Source organism: Oncorhynchus clarkii, chromosome 23 (genome assembly GCF_045791955.1).
Source record: "Oncorhynchus clarkii lewisi isolate Uvic-CL-2024 chromosome 23, UVic_Ocla_1.0, whole genome shotgun sequence".
NCBI classification, from domain to species: domain Eukaryota; kingdom Metazoa; phylum Chordata; class Actinopteri; order Salmoniformes; family Salmonidae; genus Oncorhynchus; species Oncorhynchus clarkii.
This window is the reverse complement of record NC_092169.1, coordinates 50,649,915-50,665,296: the sequence shown is the minus strand read 5'-3', so window position 1 is coordinate 50,665,296 and position 15,382 is coordinate 50,649,915. Positions and strand designations below refer to the sequence as shown.

The 15,382-nt window shown below is 42.9% G+C and overlaps 1 protein-coding gene across 1 annotated transcript in view; it reads left to right on the top strand.

The window, feature by feature from the left end:
- Nucleotides 1-15,382, top strand: part of LOC139381865 (probable methyltransferase TARBP1) — a 44,312-nt gene that overhangs the window by 25,559 nt on the left and 3,371 nt on the right. The window contains exons 20-27 of the mRNA XM_071125692.1: nt 158-268; nt 350-499; nt 933-1,019; nt 1,511-1,731; nt 2,512-2,593; nt 2,774-2,945; nt 3,223-3,408; nt 15,102-15,226. Of these exons, the coding sequence (XP_070981793.1) occupies nt 158-268; nt 350-499; nt 933-1,019; nt 1,511-1,731; nt 2,512-2,593; nt 2,774-2,945; nt 3,223-3,408; nt 15,102-15,226 (1,134 nt within the window). The remainder of the gene's footprint in view (nt 1-157; nt 269-349; nt 500-932; nt 1,020-1,510; nt 1,732-2,511; nt 2,594-2,773; nt 2,946-3,222; nt 3,409-15,101; nt 15,227-15,382) is intronic.

Here is a 15,382-nt window from a genome sequence, read left to right as displayed (position 1 = left end):
ACGATGTCTACTCATTCAGTGTGTGTGTGTTCATAGCATCACACACATTAATCCAGTTCATACTGCAGTAATATATTAAAGACCACTGTCCATCTCCCTGAGCTCCAACACAGTAGTTATTAGTTCATGTGTCGTTTTAAGTCTTTTTCTCTTTCAGGATGAGGCCATATCGAAGTCAAAACAGCGTTACTATAGCAACTCCCTGCAGCATCGTGTCAAGAACAGGGTGTGGCAGACACTACTGATGCTGCTGCCCAAACTGAGAGGGGTGAGACACACACACACACACACACACACACATACACACCTGAATGAAACCTCTATTAACCCTGTGTTTGTGTTCATCCAGGAGTTTGTAGGTACCGTTCTGGGTCGTGTGTTTGAGGCAGGTTTCGTCAGTAACCAGGCCTCAGTCAAGTACCTGATAGAGTGGAAGATGGTTCTAATCCTAGTCCAGTATCCTGAACACATAGACCGACTCTGGGCCTGCTTCAGTGTGGTGAGTGGCAGATGGTTTTAATCTTAGTCCAGTACCCTGAATACAGACTGACTCTGGGCCTGCTTCAGGGTGGTGAGTGGCACATGGTTTTAATCTTAGTCCAGTACCCTGAATACAGACTGACTCTGGGCCTGCTTCAGGGTGGTGAGTGGCAGATGGTTTTAATCCTAGTCCAGGACCCAGAATACAGACTGACTCTGGGCCTGCTTCAGGGTGGTGAGTGCTTACCCTTTTCGGGAATTGAACCCTCAACCTTGGTGTTGCTAGTGCCATGCTCTTACCCACTGCACCACACAATACCACAAAAACTGGCATCTATTGTATTGTCACTGAATGAAAAGTGGCTTCTATTTTCACTGGCTTAAAGAACTTGTAATAGTCAATATTGATCTATAGCCAATGTGTCTAATTGATGTGGTTTGTGTCTGAACAGGATCAAGAGAAGACCAAGACCAGTGTCTGTACCTTCCTGTCTGTGTTGGTCCACCTCAACATCATCATGCCTCAACTCAAGGAGAAGGTAAGAGCCACATGTCACCATCATAAAGTAAAACCTTCAAAGCACCGGGGACTCTTCTCCCTTCTCCTGAGCCCCTCTCCTCCTCCTCTGTGTCCCTCCACACCAGGCAGTACAGTGGCTTAAGGCCCTGGACACGATCCTCCAGTTGTGTTTCAGTGTGTTTCAGTCATAACTTCAGTGTTCACACTTCTCTCCCTTCTCTCTGTATCTCTCTCCCTTCTCTCTGTATGTATCTCTCTCTGTATCTCTATCTCTCTGTCTCTCTGTCTCTCTCTCTCCGTCTCCATCTCTCTCTCTCTCTCTCTCCGTCTCTCTCTCTCTGTCTCTCTCTCTATCTCTCCATCTCTCTCTGTCTCTCTCTCCATCTCTCTCTCTCTCTCTCTCTCTCTCCGTCTCTGTATCTCTCTATCTCTCCATCTCTCTCTCTCTGTCTGTCTTTCTCTCTCCGTCTCTCTCCATCTCTCCATCTCTCTGTCTGTACCCCCCACCAGGCAGTACAGTGGCGTAAGGCCCTGGATGTTATACTCCAGTGGTGTTTCAGCCATAACTTCAGTGTTCGTCTGTACGCCCTGCTGGCCCTGAAGAGGGTGTGGGGTCTGGAGGGGGCGAGGGCCGAGGCCGAGGAGGGGGCCGGGGGAGCGGATGGGCTCGGGGGGTTGGCCACCGTCGTTAAGGCCTGTCTGCACCAGGCTGAGGCTATGCAGAGTACTGGGTGAGTGAGTTACATATGAACTAGGATTATTATGTTGCCAAGGTTGCCGCAGGAATCGCATTCTAAAATTCATACAGTCACTGTACATCTGTACACTATTCATAACATGTATACACACATGACTGTAAGTCTCTTTGGATAAAAGTGACTGCTAAATGGCATATATTACTGGAAGTCTCTTTTTAAAAATTTAACCAGGCAAGTCAGTTAAGAACACATTCTTATTTTCAATGACGGCCTAGGAACAGTGGGTTAACTGCCTTGTTCAGGGGCAGAACCACATATTTTGACCTTGTCAGCTCATTGATTCGATCTAACAACCTTTCGGTTACTAGTTCAACGCTCTAACCACTAGGCTACCTGTTATTATTAGTGAAGGAGGAACCACAGATTTTGACCTTGTCAGCTCATTGATTCGATCTAGTCCAACACTCTAACCACTAGGCTACCTGTTATTATTAGTGAAGGAGGAACCACATTTGGTTATCTTAGCTCCATTGGAAACTGTGGAAATTGTTATTGGGCTCCCGAGTGGTGCAGTGGTCTAAGACATTGTATCTCAGTGCAAGAGGCATCACTGCAGTACCTGGTTCGAATCCAGGCTAGATCACATCCGGTTGTGATTGGGAGTCCCATAGGGCGGTGCACAATTGGCCCAGCGTAGTCTGGGTTTGGCCAGGGTAGGCCGCCATTGTAAATAAGAATTTGTTCTTAACTAACTTGCCTAGATTAAATAAATACATTATTGGACTCGTATAACTACTGTATATCTCTGTACAGAAATGCCAATAAGAACTGGACCAGGATCCAGGACCACTTCTTCTTTGGTGGCTTTCATCCTGTTAGAGACTATAGTGTGGAAGTAAGACACTGTATTGTTGATTGATTGTGTGAATTTGAAGTATAAATCTTTTAAAATCTCTTGATTCATTGTAATTTGACCTGATTGTGTTGGGTCTCTAAAAAACGAATGTACCGAGTGTCGATTGAGGAGAGACGACGTGTGTAAACTGTCCTTTTTCCTCCCGTCTCTCCCTGCCAGACCATATTCTACACATTCCCCAGCCTATCAGAGGTGTTTGAGGACGAGTGGATTCCGCCCTGGAAGTTTGAGAAGTTGGTGGACTTCTCCCAGAGTGCATCTCTCCCGTTGAGGAACCCTGTCCCTGACCTGAGCCAGATTCAGCCTGGAGACTGGATCCAGCAGGATAAAGGTACATTCCCCTGAGGGGATAAAGGAAGTTGTATTGAACTGAAAAGGGTATCACCACTAGATGGCAGCAGAGACTGTACCCAACAGACAGCTACTCTGGTTAAAGTGGAGATCACAGCTATTCAACTATTGGTCTGAAGTACTGCTGGTTCTCCTTTCTACCTGGTAGTTAAATGATCAATTCATGAAATTGATTGGCCAGGTCCCTGATTTTATAAGTGTTCTGGACTTCAGTTTAAAAGCCCTGTTGAAGATGCCTCAGTGTTGTTGTTTGTTAGGGGATCAGGATGGTGAGGAGCGCTGGGCCGAGGTCCAGAAGAAGATGACCCCCTGGAGGTTGGGGATCCAGGAACAGGAGCCAGAGCTGGGTCTGGTGCCCCAGCAGAGAGCAGCACGCCTGGGCAAGCTGCACAGTGCCCTCCTGGTGGTTGCCTCGCTCATAGACAAGCCCACCAACCTGGGAGGTTAGTTATTTATTTTCTATTTAACCTCTATTTATACAGGTCAGTCAATGCTGAACAACTTGGTACAGGATGAATGTTTTAACCTTCATCTGCTGATCTCTCTGGGTTCCATGTGTAACGGAGGTGGAATGATGAACCATGTTCACATGATGAGTAACCTTGCTTGAGACCTGAAGACTTGTGTTAGCTCCCCAGGCTTGAGCTCAAGGAGCTAACACAGTCATGTAGTGTTCAGGAGACCCTGGTTGGAATCCAGTTGGTCACATATGAACCCACAGCCATTTCTATCTAGCTATATTCTATTGTATTGTATTATTTTCCATTAGCTACCCAATATACTTGGTGTTGCTAAGCGTTGCCATGCAAACAGACAGCAGCAGGCAGCACTACATAAACTAATCAGTCCTAATCAGAGTTTGTCTAAGGAGCACTAGGACTGCATCATAACAGACTCATGTTCCCCACTGGGCTGCCGTATTGCTGCGCTGCCTGCTGTCTGTTTATGTAAGCCTTATGTTGATTTAAATGAGTTTATACAGGAGAAAACCTATTTTATCAACCAATATTCACATTTTTTTTTTATTTTTTATCTTCGTTTAACTAGGCAAGTCAGTTAAGAACAAATTCTTATTTTAAATTATGGCCTAGCTACTAGTTAGTAGTACTAGCTACTACCATTAGGCTATTAAATGATGCTAGCAAACTGGCTAGCTACTGTCTAGTTAAGATTTTTTTAAACTCAGGAGTCAATAGTTACTTTTTCTGGCGAGTGGGAGTAATGTATCATCGTCATCGATGAACCACCAAAGGCATACCCCATTTCTGTTTGAAAATTGAGAATTTTCGTGGCCAAAGTTGACGTTTAACGTGAGAACCATTTTAGGACCATACAAACACTGTTTTATGTTCTAGGTTTCTAACCCTGTGTCAGAGCTAGAATACCACCTCTGCAGGATTAACAATTCAACTCGCCCCTGCCTACCCAATGGCAGGTCAATTATTCCTCCTCATTAATCCCTACAGATCTGATAGATGCCGCTCTGCTTTACCACTGAGCTAGTATACGGCTAGGGACTGTTCCTCAACAGTAAAGGCCTTAGAGTAAAGTGGGCTATCCTAGAAGACGAGTGCCTATGCTCTCTCACTCCTAATTTATAAACCCCCAGCGCCTTCTCAGGATCGTCCAGGCCAGAGCTTCAACTTCAGCACACTATGAGTGGGACGCACTCCTCTGGGTTGGTTTAGCCCAGACACCCATTTTACGACTCCTATCAATGCACTCCGTACCTATAGTTCGGGTCTAGGGTTCCCAATGGACTAGTTAGCCAAGAAAATTTGCTAGAGATCCTCGATTAATCAAATCAAATCAAATCAAATTTTATTTGTCACATACACATGGTTAGCAGATGTTAATGCGAGTGTAGCGAAATGCTTGTGCTTCTAGTTCCGACAATGCAGTAATAACCAACAAGTAATCTAACTAACAATTTCAAAACTACTGTCTTGTACACAGTGTGAGGGGATAAAGAATATGTACATAAGGATATATGAATGAGTGATGGTACAGAGCAGCATAGGCAGATACAGTAGATTGTATCGAGTACAGTATATACATATGAGATGAGTATGTAAACAAAGTGGCATAGTTAAAGTGGCTAGTGATACATGTATTAAATAAGGACACAGTCGATGATATAGAGTACAGTATATACGTATGCCTATGAGATGAATAATGTAGGGTAAGTAACATTATATAAGGTAGCATTGTTTAAAGTGGCTAGTGATATATTTACATCATTTCCCATCAATTCCCATTATTAAAGTGGCTGGGGTTGAGTCAGTGTCAGTGTGTTGGCAGCAGCCACTCAATGTTAGTGGTGGCTGTTTAACAGTCTGATAGCCTTGAGATAGAAGCTGTTTTTCAGTCTCTCGGTCCCAGCTTTGATGCACCTGTACTGACCTCGCCTTCTGGATGATAGCAGGGTGAACAGGCAGTGGCTCGGGTGGTTGATGTCCTTGATGATCTTTATGGCCTTCCTGTGACATCGGGTGGTGTAGGTGTCCTGGAGGGCAGGTAGTTTGCCCCCGGTGATGCGTTGTGCAGACCTCACTACCCTCTGGAGAGCCTTACGGTTGAGGGCGGAGCAGTTGCCGTACCAGGCGGTGATACAGCCCGCCAGGATGCTCTCGATTGTGCATCTGTAGAAGTTTGTGAGTGCTTTTGGTGACAAGCCGAATTTCTTCAGCCTCCTGAGGTTGAAGAGGCGCTGCTGCGCCTTCTTCACAATGCTGTCTGTGTGAGTGGACCAATTCAGTTTGTCTGTGATGTGTATGCCGAGGAACTTAAAACTTGCTACCCTCTCCACTACTGTTCCATCGATGTGGATAGGGGGGTGTTCCCTCTGCTGTTTCCTGAAGTCCACAATCATCTCCTTAGTTTTGTTGACGTTGAGTGTGAGGTTATTTTCCTGACACCACACTCCGAGGGCCCTCACCTCCTCCCTGTAGGCCGTCTCGTCGTTGTTGGTAATCAAGCCTACCACTGTTGTGTCGTCCGCAAACTTGATGATTGAGTTGGAGGCGTGCGTGGCCACGCAGTCGTGGGTGAACAGGGAGTACAGGAGAGGGCTCAGAACGCACCCTTGTGGGGCCCCAGTGTTGAGGATCAGCGGGGAGGAGATGTTGTTGCCTACCCTCACCACCTGGGGGCGGCCCGTCAGGAAGTCCAGTACCCAGTTGCACAGGGCGGGGTCGAGACCCAGGGTCTCGAGCTTGATGACGAGCTTGGAGGGTACTATGGTGTTGAATGCCGAGCTGTAGTCAATGAACAGCATTCTCACATAGGTATTCCTCTTGTCCAGATGGGTTAGGGCAGTGTGCAGTGTGGTTGAGATTGCATCGTCTGTGGACCTATTTGGGCGGTAAGCAAATTGGAGTGGGTCTAGGGTGTCAGGTAGGGTGGAGGTGATATGGTCCTTGACTAGTCTCTCAAAGCACTTCATGATGACGGAAGTGAGTGCTACGGGGCGGTAGTCGTTTAGCTCAGTTACCTTAGCTTTCTTGGGAACAGGAACAATGGTGGCCCTCTTGAAGCATGTGGGAACAGCAGACTGGTATAGGGATTGATTGAATATGTCCGTAAACACACCGGCCAGCTGGTCTGCGCATGCTCTGAGGGCGCGGCTGGGGATGCCGTCTGGGCCTGCAGCCTTGCGAGGGTTAACACGTTTAAATGTCTTACTCACCTCGGCTGCAGTGAAGGAGAGACCGCAAGTTTTCGTTGCAGGCCGTGTCAGTGGCACTGTATTGTCCTCAAAGCGGGCAAAAAAGTTATTTAGTCTTTCTGGGAGCAGGACATCCTGGTCCGTGACTGGGCTGGATTTCTTCCTGTAGTCCGTGATTGACTGTAGACCCTGCCACATGCCTCTTGTGTCTGAGCCGTTGAATTGAGATTCTACTTTGTCTCTGTACTGACGCTTAGCTTGTTTGATAGCCTTGCGGAGGGAATAGCTGCACTGTTTGTATTCGGTCATGTTACCAGACACCTTGCCCTGATTAAAAGCAGTGGTTCGCGCTTTCAGTTTCACACGAATGCTGCCATCAATCCACGGTTTCTGGTTAGGGAATGTTTTAATCGTTGCTATGGGAACGACATCTTCAACGCACGTTCTAATGAACTCGCACACCGAATCAGCGTATTCGTCAATGTTGTTGTCTGACGCAATACGAAACATGTCCCAGTCCACGTGATGGAAGCAGTCTTGGAGTGTGGAGTCAGCTTGGTCGGACCAGCATTGGACAGACCTCAGCGTGGGAGCCTCTTGTTTTAGTTTCTGTCTGTAGGCAGGGATCAACAAAATGGAGTCGTGGTCAGCTTTTCCGAAAGGGGGGCGGGGCAGGGCCTTATATGCGTCGCGGAAGTTAGAGTAACAATGATCCAAGGTCTTTCCACCCCTGGTTGCGCAATCGATATGCTGATAAAATTTGGGGAGTCTTGTTTTCAGATTAGCCTTGTTAAAATCCCCAGCTACAATGAATGCAGCCTCCGGATAAATGGTTTCCAGTTTGCAAAGAGTCAAATAAAGTTCATTCAGAGCCAACGATGTGTCTGCTTGGGGGGGGATATATACGGCTGTGATTATAATCGAAGAGAATTCTCTTGGTAGATAATGCGGTCTACATTTGATTGTGAGGAATTCTAAATCAGGTGAACAGAAGGATTTGAGTTCCTGTATGTTTCTTTCATCACACCATGTCACGTTAGTCATAAGGCATACGCCCCCGCCCCTCTTTTTACCAGAAAGATGTTTTTTCCTGTCTGCGCGATGCGTGGAGAAACCTGTTGGCTGCACCGCTTCGGATAGCGTCTCTCCAGTAAGCCACGTTTCCGTGAAGCAAAGAACGTTACAGTCTCTGATGTCCCTCTGGAATGCTACCCTTGCTCGGATTTCATCAACCTTGTTGTCAAGAGACTGGACATTGGCAAGAAGAATGCTAGGGAATGGTGCACGATGTGCCCGTCTCCGGAGTCTGACCAGAAGACCGCCTCGTTTCCCTCTTTTTTGGAGTCGTGTTTTTGGGTCGCTGCATGGGATCCACTCCGTTGTCCTGTTTGTAAGGCAGAGCACAGGATCCGCGTCGCGAAAAGCGTATTCTTGGTCGTACTGATGGTGAGTTGACGCTGATCTTATATTCAGTAGTTCTTCTTGACTGTATGTGATGAAACCTAAGATGACCTGGGGTACTAATGTAAGAAATAACACGTAAAAAAACAAAAAACTGCATAGTTTCCTAGGAACGCGAAGCGAGGCGGCCATCTCTGTCGGCGCCGGAAGTAACCAAGTCAATTTCAGAAACCTAGAGTAAAACGACATGCATTTGTATGACTCTTTGATAACACAGGGTGTCAGAACAATAAAGCTAGTTTATTCAAAATTCTAGAAAAATACATAAAAAATCCCAGATCAATCAATCACAAAGAAATATCACAAACCGATAAGTGAAAATTAACCCTGGATTAGAGTCATAGATGCCTCCAGCGCCCTTAACTAAACCATTATTAGGGTGCCAGTAATATATTGTTTGTCCTTTTACAATTTTATGAGAAGCACAGTATTTAATAACAAGAAAAAACATTTCTTACAATTTATAAACCGTTTGTCTTCCCCCCTCGGGATGATCAGTCCTTCAGTCGGTGTTTAACTACTTTAACACTCCTATCAATGAGGTAACCTTAAGTGTTCCCCCTAGATTTCTACTTAAACACTAAGAATAAATATCGATGCATTTTAAGCTAAAAAGATTTAGCAAAATCTTCCTCCAGCTGAAGACAGGTTCTTCTAGCAAGCTCAAAGAGAGTTGTACCTCTCCCAAAAATCCTGCCTCTTTCACTCCTCGTATTCTGCTGACTCACGGTGGTTAAAGATCTGCCCCGATGACGCACGCATTCAGTGGTTAACACCTACTGTAATGCGGCCATTTCTCAGAAGGGGATTCTTCTCTTGCCTAGACAGGATGTCCGCCTCAACCGCACGCGTACCTCTTCCTGCCTCCTCCTGGCTGTTCTGACCTGGGGAGCTAGTCCAGCTAGCACCCTTAGGATACTACATTATCATTCACTTTTAAAACATTCATTTCTAGACATTAACCTTTCTCATTCCACTCAATTCTAATCTTACTCCAACCTACTTTATTACTCCCATTACATCTTAAACATCCAACATTTTTTAAACATTTCATCATTTAAACATAACATTTCATCATTACACCATGTCAATATCAACCTCCTCCAAGACTCTTAAACATGTTCCAGATATACTGTACCTTAAAAACAACCATCATTATAACATTCTTAACCATTTTACTGCATTTCTTTAATCACCTTTTGATATCTTCCACTGTATATTTCCACTGTATATTTCCCAATGTTTTCAACCCTTTAATATCTTCCACTGTATATTTCCCAATGTTTTCAACCTTTTAATATCTTCCACTGTATATTTCCACTGTATATTTCCCAATGTTTTCAACCCTTTAATATCTTCCACTGTATATTTCCACTGTATATTTCCCAATGTTTTCAACCCTTTAATATCTTCCACTGTATATTTCCACTGTATATTTCCCAATGTTTTCAACCTTTTAATATCTTCCACTGTATATTTCCACTGTATATTTCCCAATGTTTTCAACCCTTTAATATCTTCCACTGTATATTTCCCAATGTTTTCAACCCTTTAATATCTTCCACTGTATATTTCCCAATTTTTTCAACCCTTTAATATCTTCCACTGTATATTTCCCAATGTTTTCAACCCTTTAATATCTTCCACTGTATATTTCCCAATGTTTTCAACCTTTTAATATCTTCCACTGTATATTTCCCAATGTTTTCAACCCTTTAATATCTTCCACTGTATATTTCCCAATGTTTTCAACCTTTTAATATCTTCCACTGTATATTTCCACTGTATATTTCCCAATGTTTTCAACCCTTTAATATCTTCCACTGTATATTTCCCAATGTTTTCAACCTTTTAATATCTTCCACTGTATATTTCCCAATGTTTTCAACCTTTTAATATCTTCCACTGTATATTTCCACTGTATATTTCCCAATGTTTTCAACCCTTTAATATCTTCCACTGTATATTTCCCAATGTTTTCAACCTTTTAATATCTTCCACTGTATATTTCCACTGTATATTTCCCAATGTTTTCAACCTTTTAATATTGTTTTCAACCTTTTACTATCTTCCACTGTATATTTCCCAATGTGTTCAACCCTTTAATATCTTCCACTGTATATTTTCCAATGTTTTCAACCTTTTAATATCTTCCACTGTATATTTCCACTGTATATTTCCCAATGTTTTCAACCTTTTAATATCTTCCACTGTATATTTCCCAATGTTTTCAACCCTTTAATATCTTCCACTGTATATTTCCCAATGTTTTCAACCTTTTAATATCTTCCACTGTATATTTCCCAATGTTTTCAACCCTTTAATATCTTCCACTGTATATTCCCACTGTATATTTCCCAATGTTTTCAACCTTTTAATATCTTCCACTGTATATTTCCCAATGTTTTCAACCTTTTAATATCTTCCACTGTATATTTCCCAATGTTTTCAACCTTTTAATATCTTCCACTGTATATTTCCACTGTATATTTCCCAATGTTTTAAACCCTTTAATATCTTCCACTGTATATTTCCCAATGTTTTCAACCCTTTAATATCTTCCACTGTATATTTCCCAATGTTTTCAACCTTTTAACATATTTACCCGTTAATTATTATTTTAAAGAATTCCAGTCCCAGTTCATTTCAAATTTGTCTTCTTTTCTGTAATCAATGTCAATTCTCTCTCAACGTTCATTCTTCTTTGTGCTCCATGTGTGAGTGAAAGTGAAACCTCTTCATGAGTGTGTGTGTATGTGTGTGTGTATGCTGGTGGGGCCTTCCTACCCATGCCCTCTGTCACTAAAATGTCACAGAGAACTGGTCCTTGGATTGCTATTCTTGACACCTGAAAAGTCTCTTCTTTCATAGTTCTCCTCATCACTCCTCCTCTTGCCTCTGTCCTGCTGGACTGAAGGAGAACATGCTGAATAAAGTGTCTAGGCATAATGGTCTCGTAGAGGGGTGTTAGAGATTGAGCGATAAGGTATTATTGAGCCAAGTCTTTGACTAGAAAGGGTTCCTTTTCTTTGAGTGCAGTAAAGAATGCAGCTTTGACGTGTGGTCCACCTGAATTCAGTGCCTCGTATATCACTCTCATCTTGGCCTGGCGGGTCGGTGCAGCGCTGATATTTGCATTGATCTCTTCACCGATCATGCCCTTTGTGAAGAGAATATCTGCTATGGCAAACACATTATTGACCCTTTGAATGATCTGTGGTCTGAATTCATCAACAAACTCAATGTCTCTTGTGGATGAATCATCTCTGTATTCCTCTGTTCGTATTTCAGCTTTCCATGCAGATTCTCCCTTCTCACTTATCAACTCCATCTCAAAGTCCATCGCAGGGTCCTTTATGTACACTTCAAAGTAGTTTGGCCGGGTGCTTCTTAGCTTGATCTTTTCTGGTGTAATCGAGGATTGACACGAGGTCTTGAGGGTGAAGCGACTCCCCTTCCGCTGGGACTTCTCCGGCTTTGGCTTTGGAAGTCTTACGAATCCATAGGACTTCTCCTGTGCCTCCACCTCCCGTGCTAGAGAAGGATCACATTGGATCAGATATGTGTGTAAGGTGAGGAGTGCTCTGGTGGACCTAAAGATCAGAAGGTCACATTGCACTCTCCAATGCAACCCACGTCTCAGTACCAAACCCCTGCCAGAGAAGGAGGGACGAAGCAGTTTGGCGTGGAACCCCGTCACCTCATCCACTTCTTCCACAAGCACTCTGTTGTCTTTCACATGTAGAACCTTTATGTCTTCTCTCAAAGAGGATTGTGGGTAGTCTGGATCTATACAGACAAAGTGTGGCAGACTAATTTCCTCTAGTTTGCCAGAAATCATTGTGATGTCCAGTAATGGACCTCCTTCTTCAAACCGCATGTTGTTCAGAGTGGCCCTGTGAGGCTCCCAGGAGCTGAACTGGTATCGCAGACTGACTTTGCTCTCACATACCCACCGCAGCCCTGATAAGATGCACTCGTAATGCCCTGCTGCAGAAGAGTCGAGTGTGTAGACGGTGGTCTCATCATCTGTAGACACGAAGGGTTCAACCTGAATCCAGGACATTGAGCTCTTTATATGGTTGCAATTCAAACATTCCTTTGGACAATCGGTTTTAAGGCCAAACTCTTTTTGGAGACACATATTTGACTCTGAATAGTTGACTCCAATCTCTTTGGCCAGTTTAGTGATGATTGTTCCTACTGAATCCAGTGCCTTTTTGTAGAACTGTCTTATTGTTCCAGTGATGAAACTACTACCATCCTTTTCACCAGGACTAAGTTTGTCCATGATTTTGGTATGTATGACTTTAAGCCTATCTATCATTAAGTTCTGTTGTTTTAAATCGCGTTCGATATTATCACCAAGAGACAGAAGAAGTGAAACTAAAGTCTTCAATTCCTGTTCACTAGGTTCTGCCCTTTCAATTACGTTTGAGAGCTCATCAAGTTGTGACAACTGGGGTAGCAGAGGATTTGACTGTTCAGGAGTGCTAGTTTCACAGTTATCGACATCTTGATCTTTTGATGTGGCCATTTTCACTCCAAATGCGCAATCTGCAGTGGCTACATCCACTTTTGGATTTATAAAGCAGTAATGTTCTTGCTAAGCCATTGATTCTAGAAGAATATAATTTAAAAATACCTAATGAGCTTAGTTCAACTGTCGTACCCCATCAGAACCCAGAATATAAGCTTGCTTTATGGCAACATTTGTTAACATCGTAATTGTAAACAAACACGGTATAGCCTCAAAACGTGAAAAAAATAATATCCTCTGGTATGTGTTGTCAGGTGTAATCCATTTACTACAGGAAATGTCTAGCCAGTTTCCCTTTTTATTGTCCAAACGTCACGTTGTGAATTTGCGTTCCTCTCCCAGTCTCAGTTAGTTCCACTCCTAACAGACAATTAATGAATGTCCAAATCAACAAAAGAAAGACACGAGAGAACTGTGAAGTAGCCTTTCCCGCTGTAAGAGTTACTTTCAGTCTTAAAATGGGTGTGATCTGTGGACTGTGTTTGGCTTTAATGCAGTCACATGGTCTTTGAGTAAAGGTGGATATTTTTTAAGGTGGATTTTCAACAATATTATATTTTATACAGGGTGGCTATCACAGTGTTAGATTTAAATGTGAGTTCCTAAGGCTGCAACTTGTGCATCCCACAGAATAAAAAAGCTGACGAGTATCTGGTTAAATAATCATATCCTTATTACATACTTCATTAAACCACACTGCAAAATATGACTTTTACAGTATTTTATGTGCTGATCTGGGCTATTTTGCTTAAAGAAAATATCACTCTATACCTGTAGCATTCAGAATAATTGAAACATTTAAATAATGGTTGTGTAAATCATTGTGTTTTTGTTTGATTTATATTTCTCTGTGTGTGTGTGTGTGTGCATGTTTGTCTGTCTGCCGGGCTGTGTAGTAGTTTAAAGGCTTAATGCAGCCATTTTTATATCAGTCAAATCATTTCTGGGGAACAATTAAGTACCTTATAAAATAGTTTTCCATTAAAATTGACAAAAATAGTTTTTTTAGCAACAAAAAAATCTCAAGCAATAATTGTTATAGGACTGGGAGTGGGGAGGGGGAAACTAAAAAACAGCTGTTATTGGCAGAGAGGTTTGTTATTGGTCTATTAACTAATTAAGCTTAAACGCGACCAATGCAAAACCTGCTGATTAGAAAGTCCTTTGTAGATTATATTTTCAAACAGCAAATGTTTTCACACTTTTACAGTGTTAGTTTTGTCAGGTGATACAAAACACAGGAAAAAGAGAATTTTGACTGCACTGGGCCTTTAAATAAAATAAAACAAATTCCATGCTCTGTCTGAAGAAAATATCACCTTAAACCTGTAGCATACAAATATCTGAAACATGTAAATAGTGGTTGTGTAATTGTTTGTTAATGTGTACATACATGTGTGTGTAGGACATGTGAGCTCTTTGGGGCCAGTGGCCTGTAGATATACCATATCGACCATTAAACACTGAACTAAAATATTAACGCAACAGGCAACAATTTCAAAGATTGTACTGAGTTACAGGTCGTATAAGGAAATTAGTCAATTGAAATAAATGAATTAGGCCCTATTCTATGTATTTCACATGGCTGGGAATATAGATATGCATCTGTTGGTCACAAATACCTTAAAAGAAAACTCCAAAAAACGGCTTTGATCACGAACTGCAATCAGATCAAGACCATGATGAGGATGACGAGCATGCAGATGAGCTTTTCTGAGGCGGTTTCTGACAGTTTGTGCAGCAATTATTTGGTTGTGTAAACCCACAGTTTCATCAGCTGTCCGGGTGGCTATTCTCAGACGATCCCGCAGGTGAAGAAGCCGGATATAGGAGGTCCTGGTTTGACTTGGTTACACGTGGTCTGCGGTTGTGAGGCCAGTTGGATGTACTGCCAAACTCTCAAAAATTATGTTGGAGGTGGCTTATGGTAGAGAAATGCACATTAAATTATCTGGCAACAGTTCTTCTGGACATTCCTGCAGTCAGTATACCAATTGCACGCTCTCTCAAAACTTGAGACATCTGTGGCATTGTGTGACAAAACTGCACATTTTAGAGTGGCCTTTTATTGTCCCCAGCACAAGGTGCACTTGTGTAATGATCATGCTGTTTAACCAGCTTCTTGATTTGCCACACCTGTCAGTTGGATGGATTATCTTGGTAAAGGAGAAATGCTCACTAACAGGGATGTAAACATATTTGTGCTCAAAATTTGAGACAAATAAGTTATTTGTGCGTATGGAAAATGTCTGGCATCTTACAGCTCGTGAAACATGGGACCAACACTTTACATGTTGCATTTATTATTTTGTTCAGTGTAATATGTGTTGGACAGCCTTTGACAAGTCAGTGATAAACACTTTCTCTCTCTCTCTGTCTCCTCTCTCTTTGTCTCTCTCATTGTCTTTCTCTCTTTGTCTCTCTCGATCGCTCTGTCTGTGTGTGTGTGTGTGTGTGTGTGTGTGAAGGTCTGTGTAGGACGTGTGAGATCTTTGGGGCCAGTGCTCTGGTATTGGACAGTCTTCGCCACGTCAGTGATAAACACTTCCAGGCCCTGAGTGTCTCCTCTGAGCTATGGCTCCCCCTACTGGAGGTAGGTAACAACACTTTAGTGGCCTTAACCACAGGTGTCGAGATCATTCCACAGAGGGTTGAGTGTCTGCAGGTTTTCGCTCCTCCCTTGTACTTGATTGATGAATTAAGGTCACTAATTAGTAAGGAACTCCCCTCCCCTGTTTGTCTAGGTTTT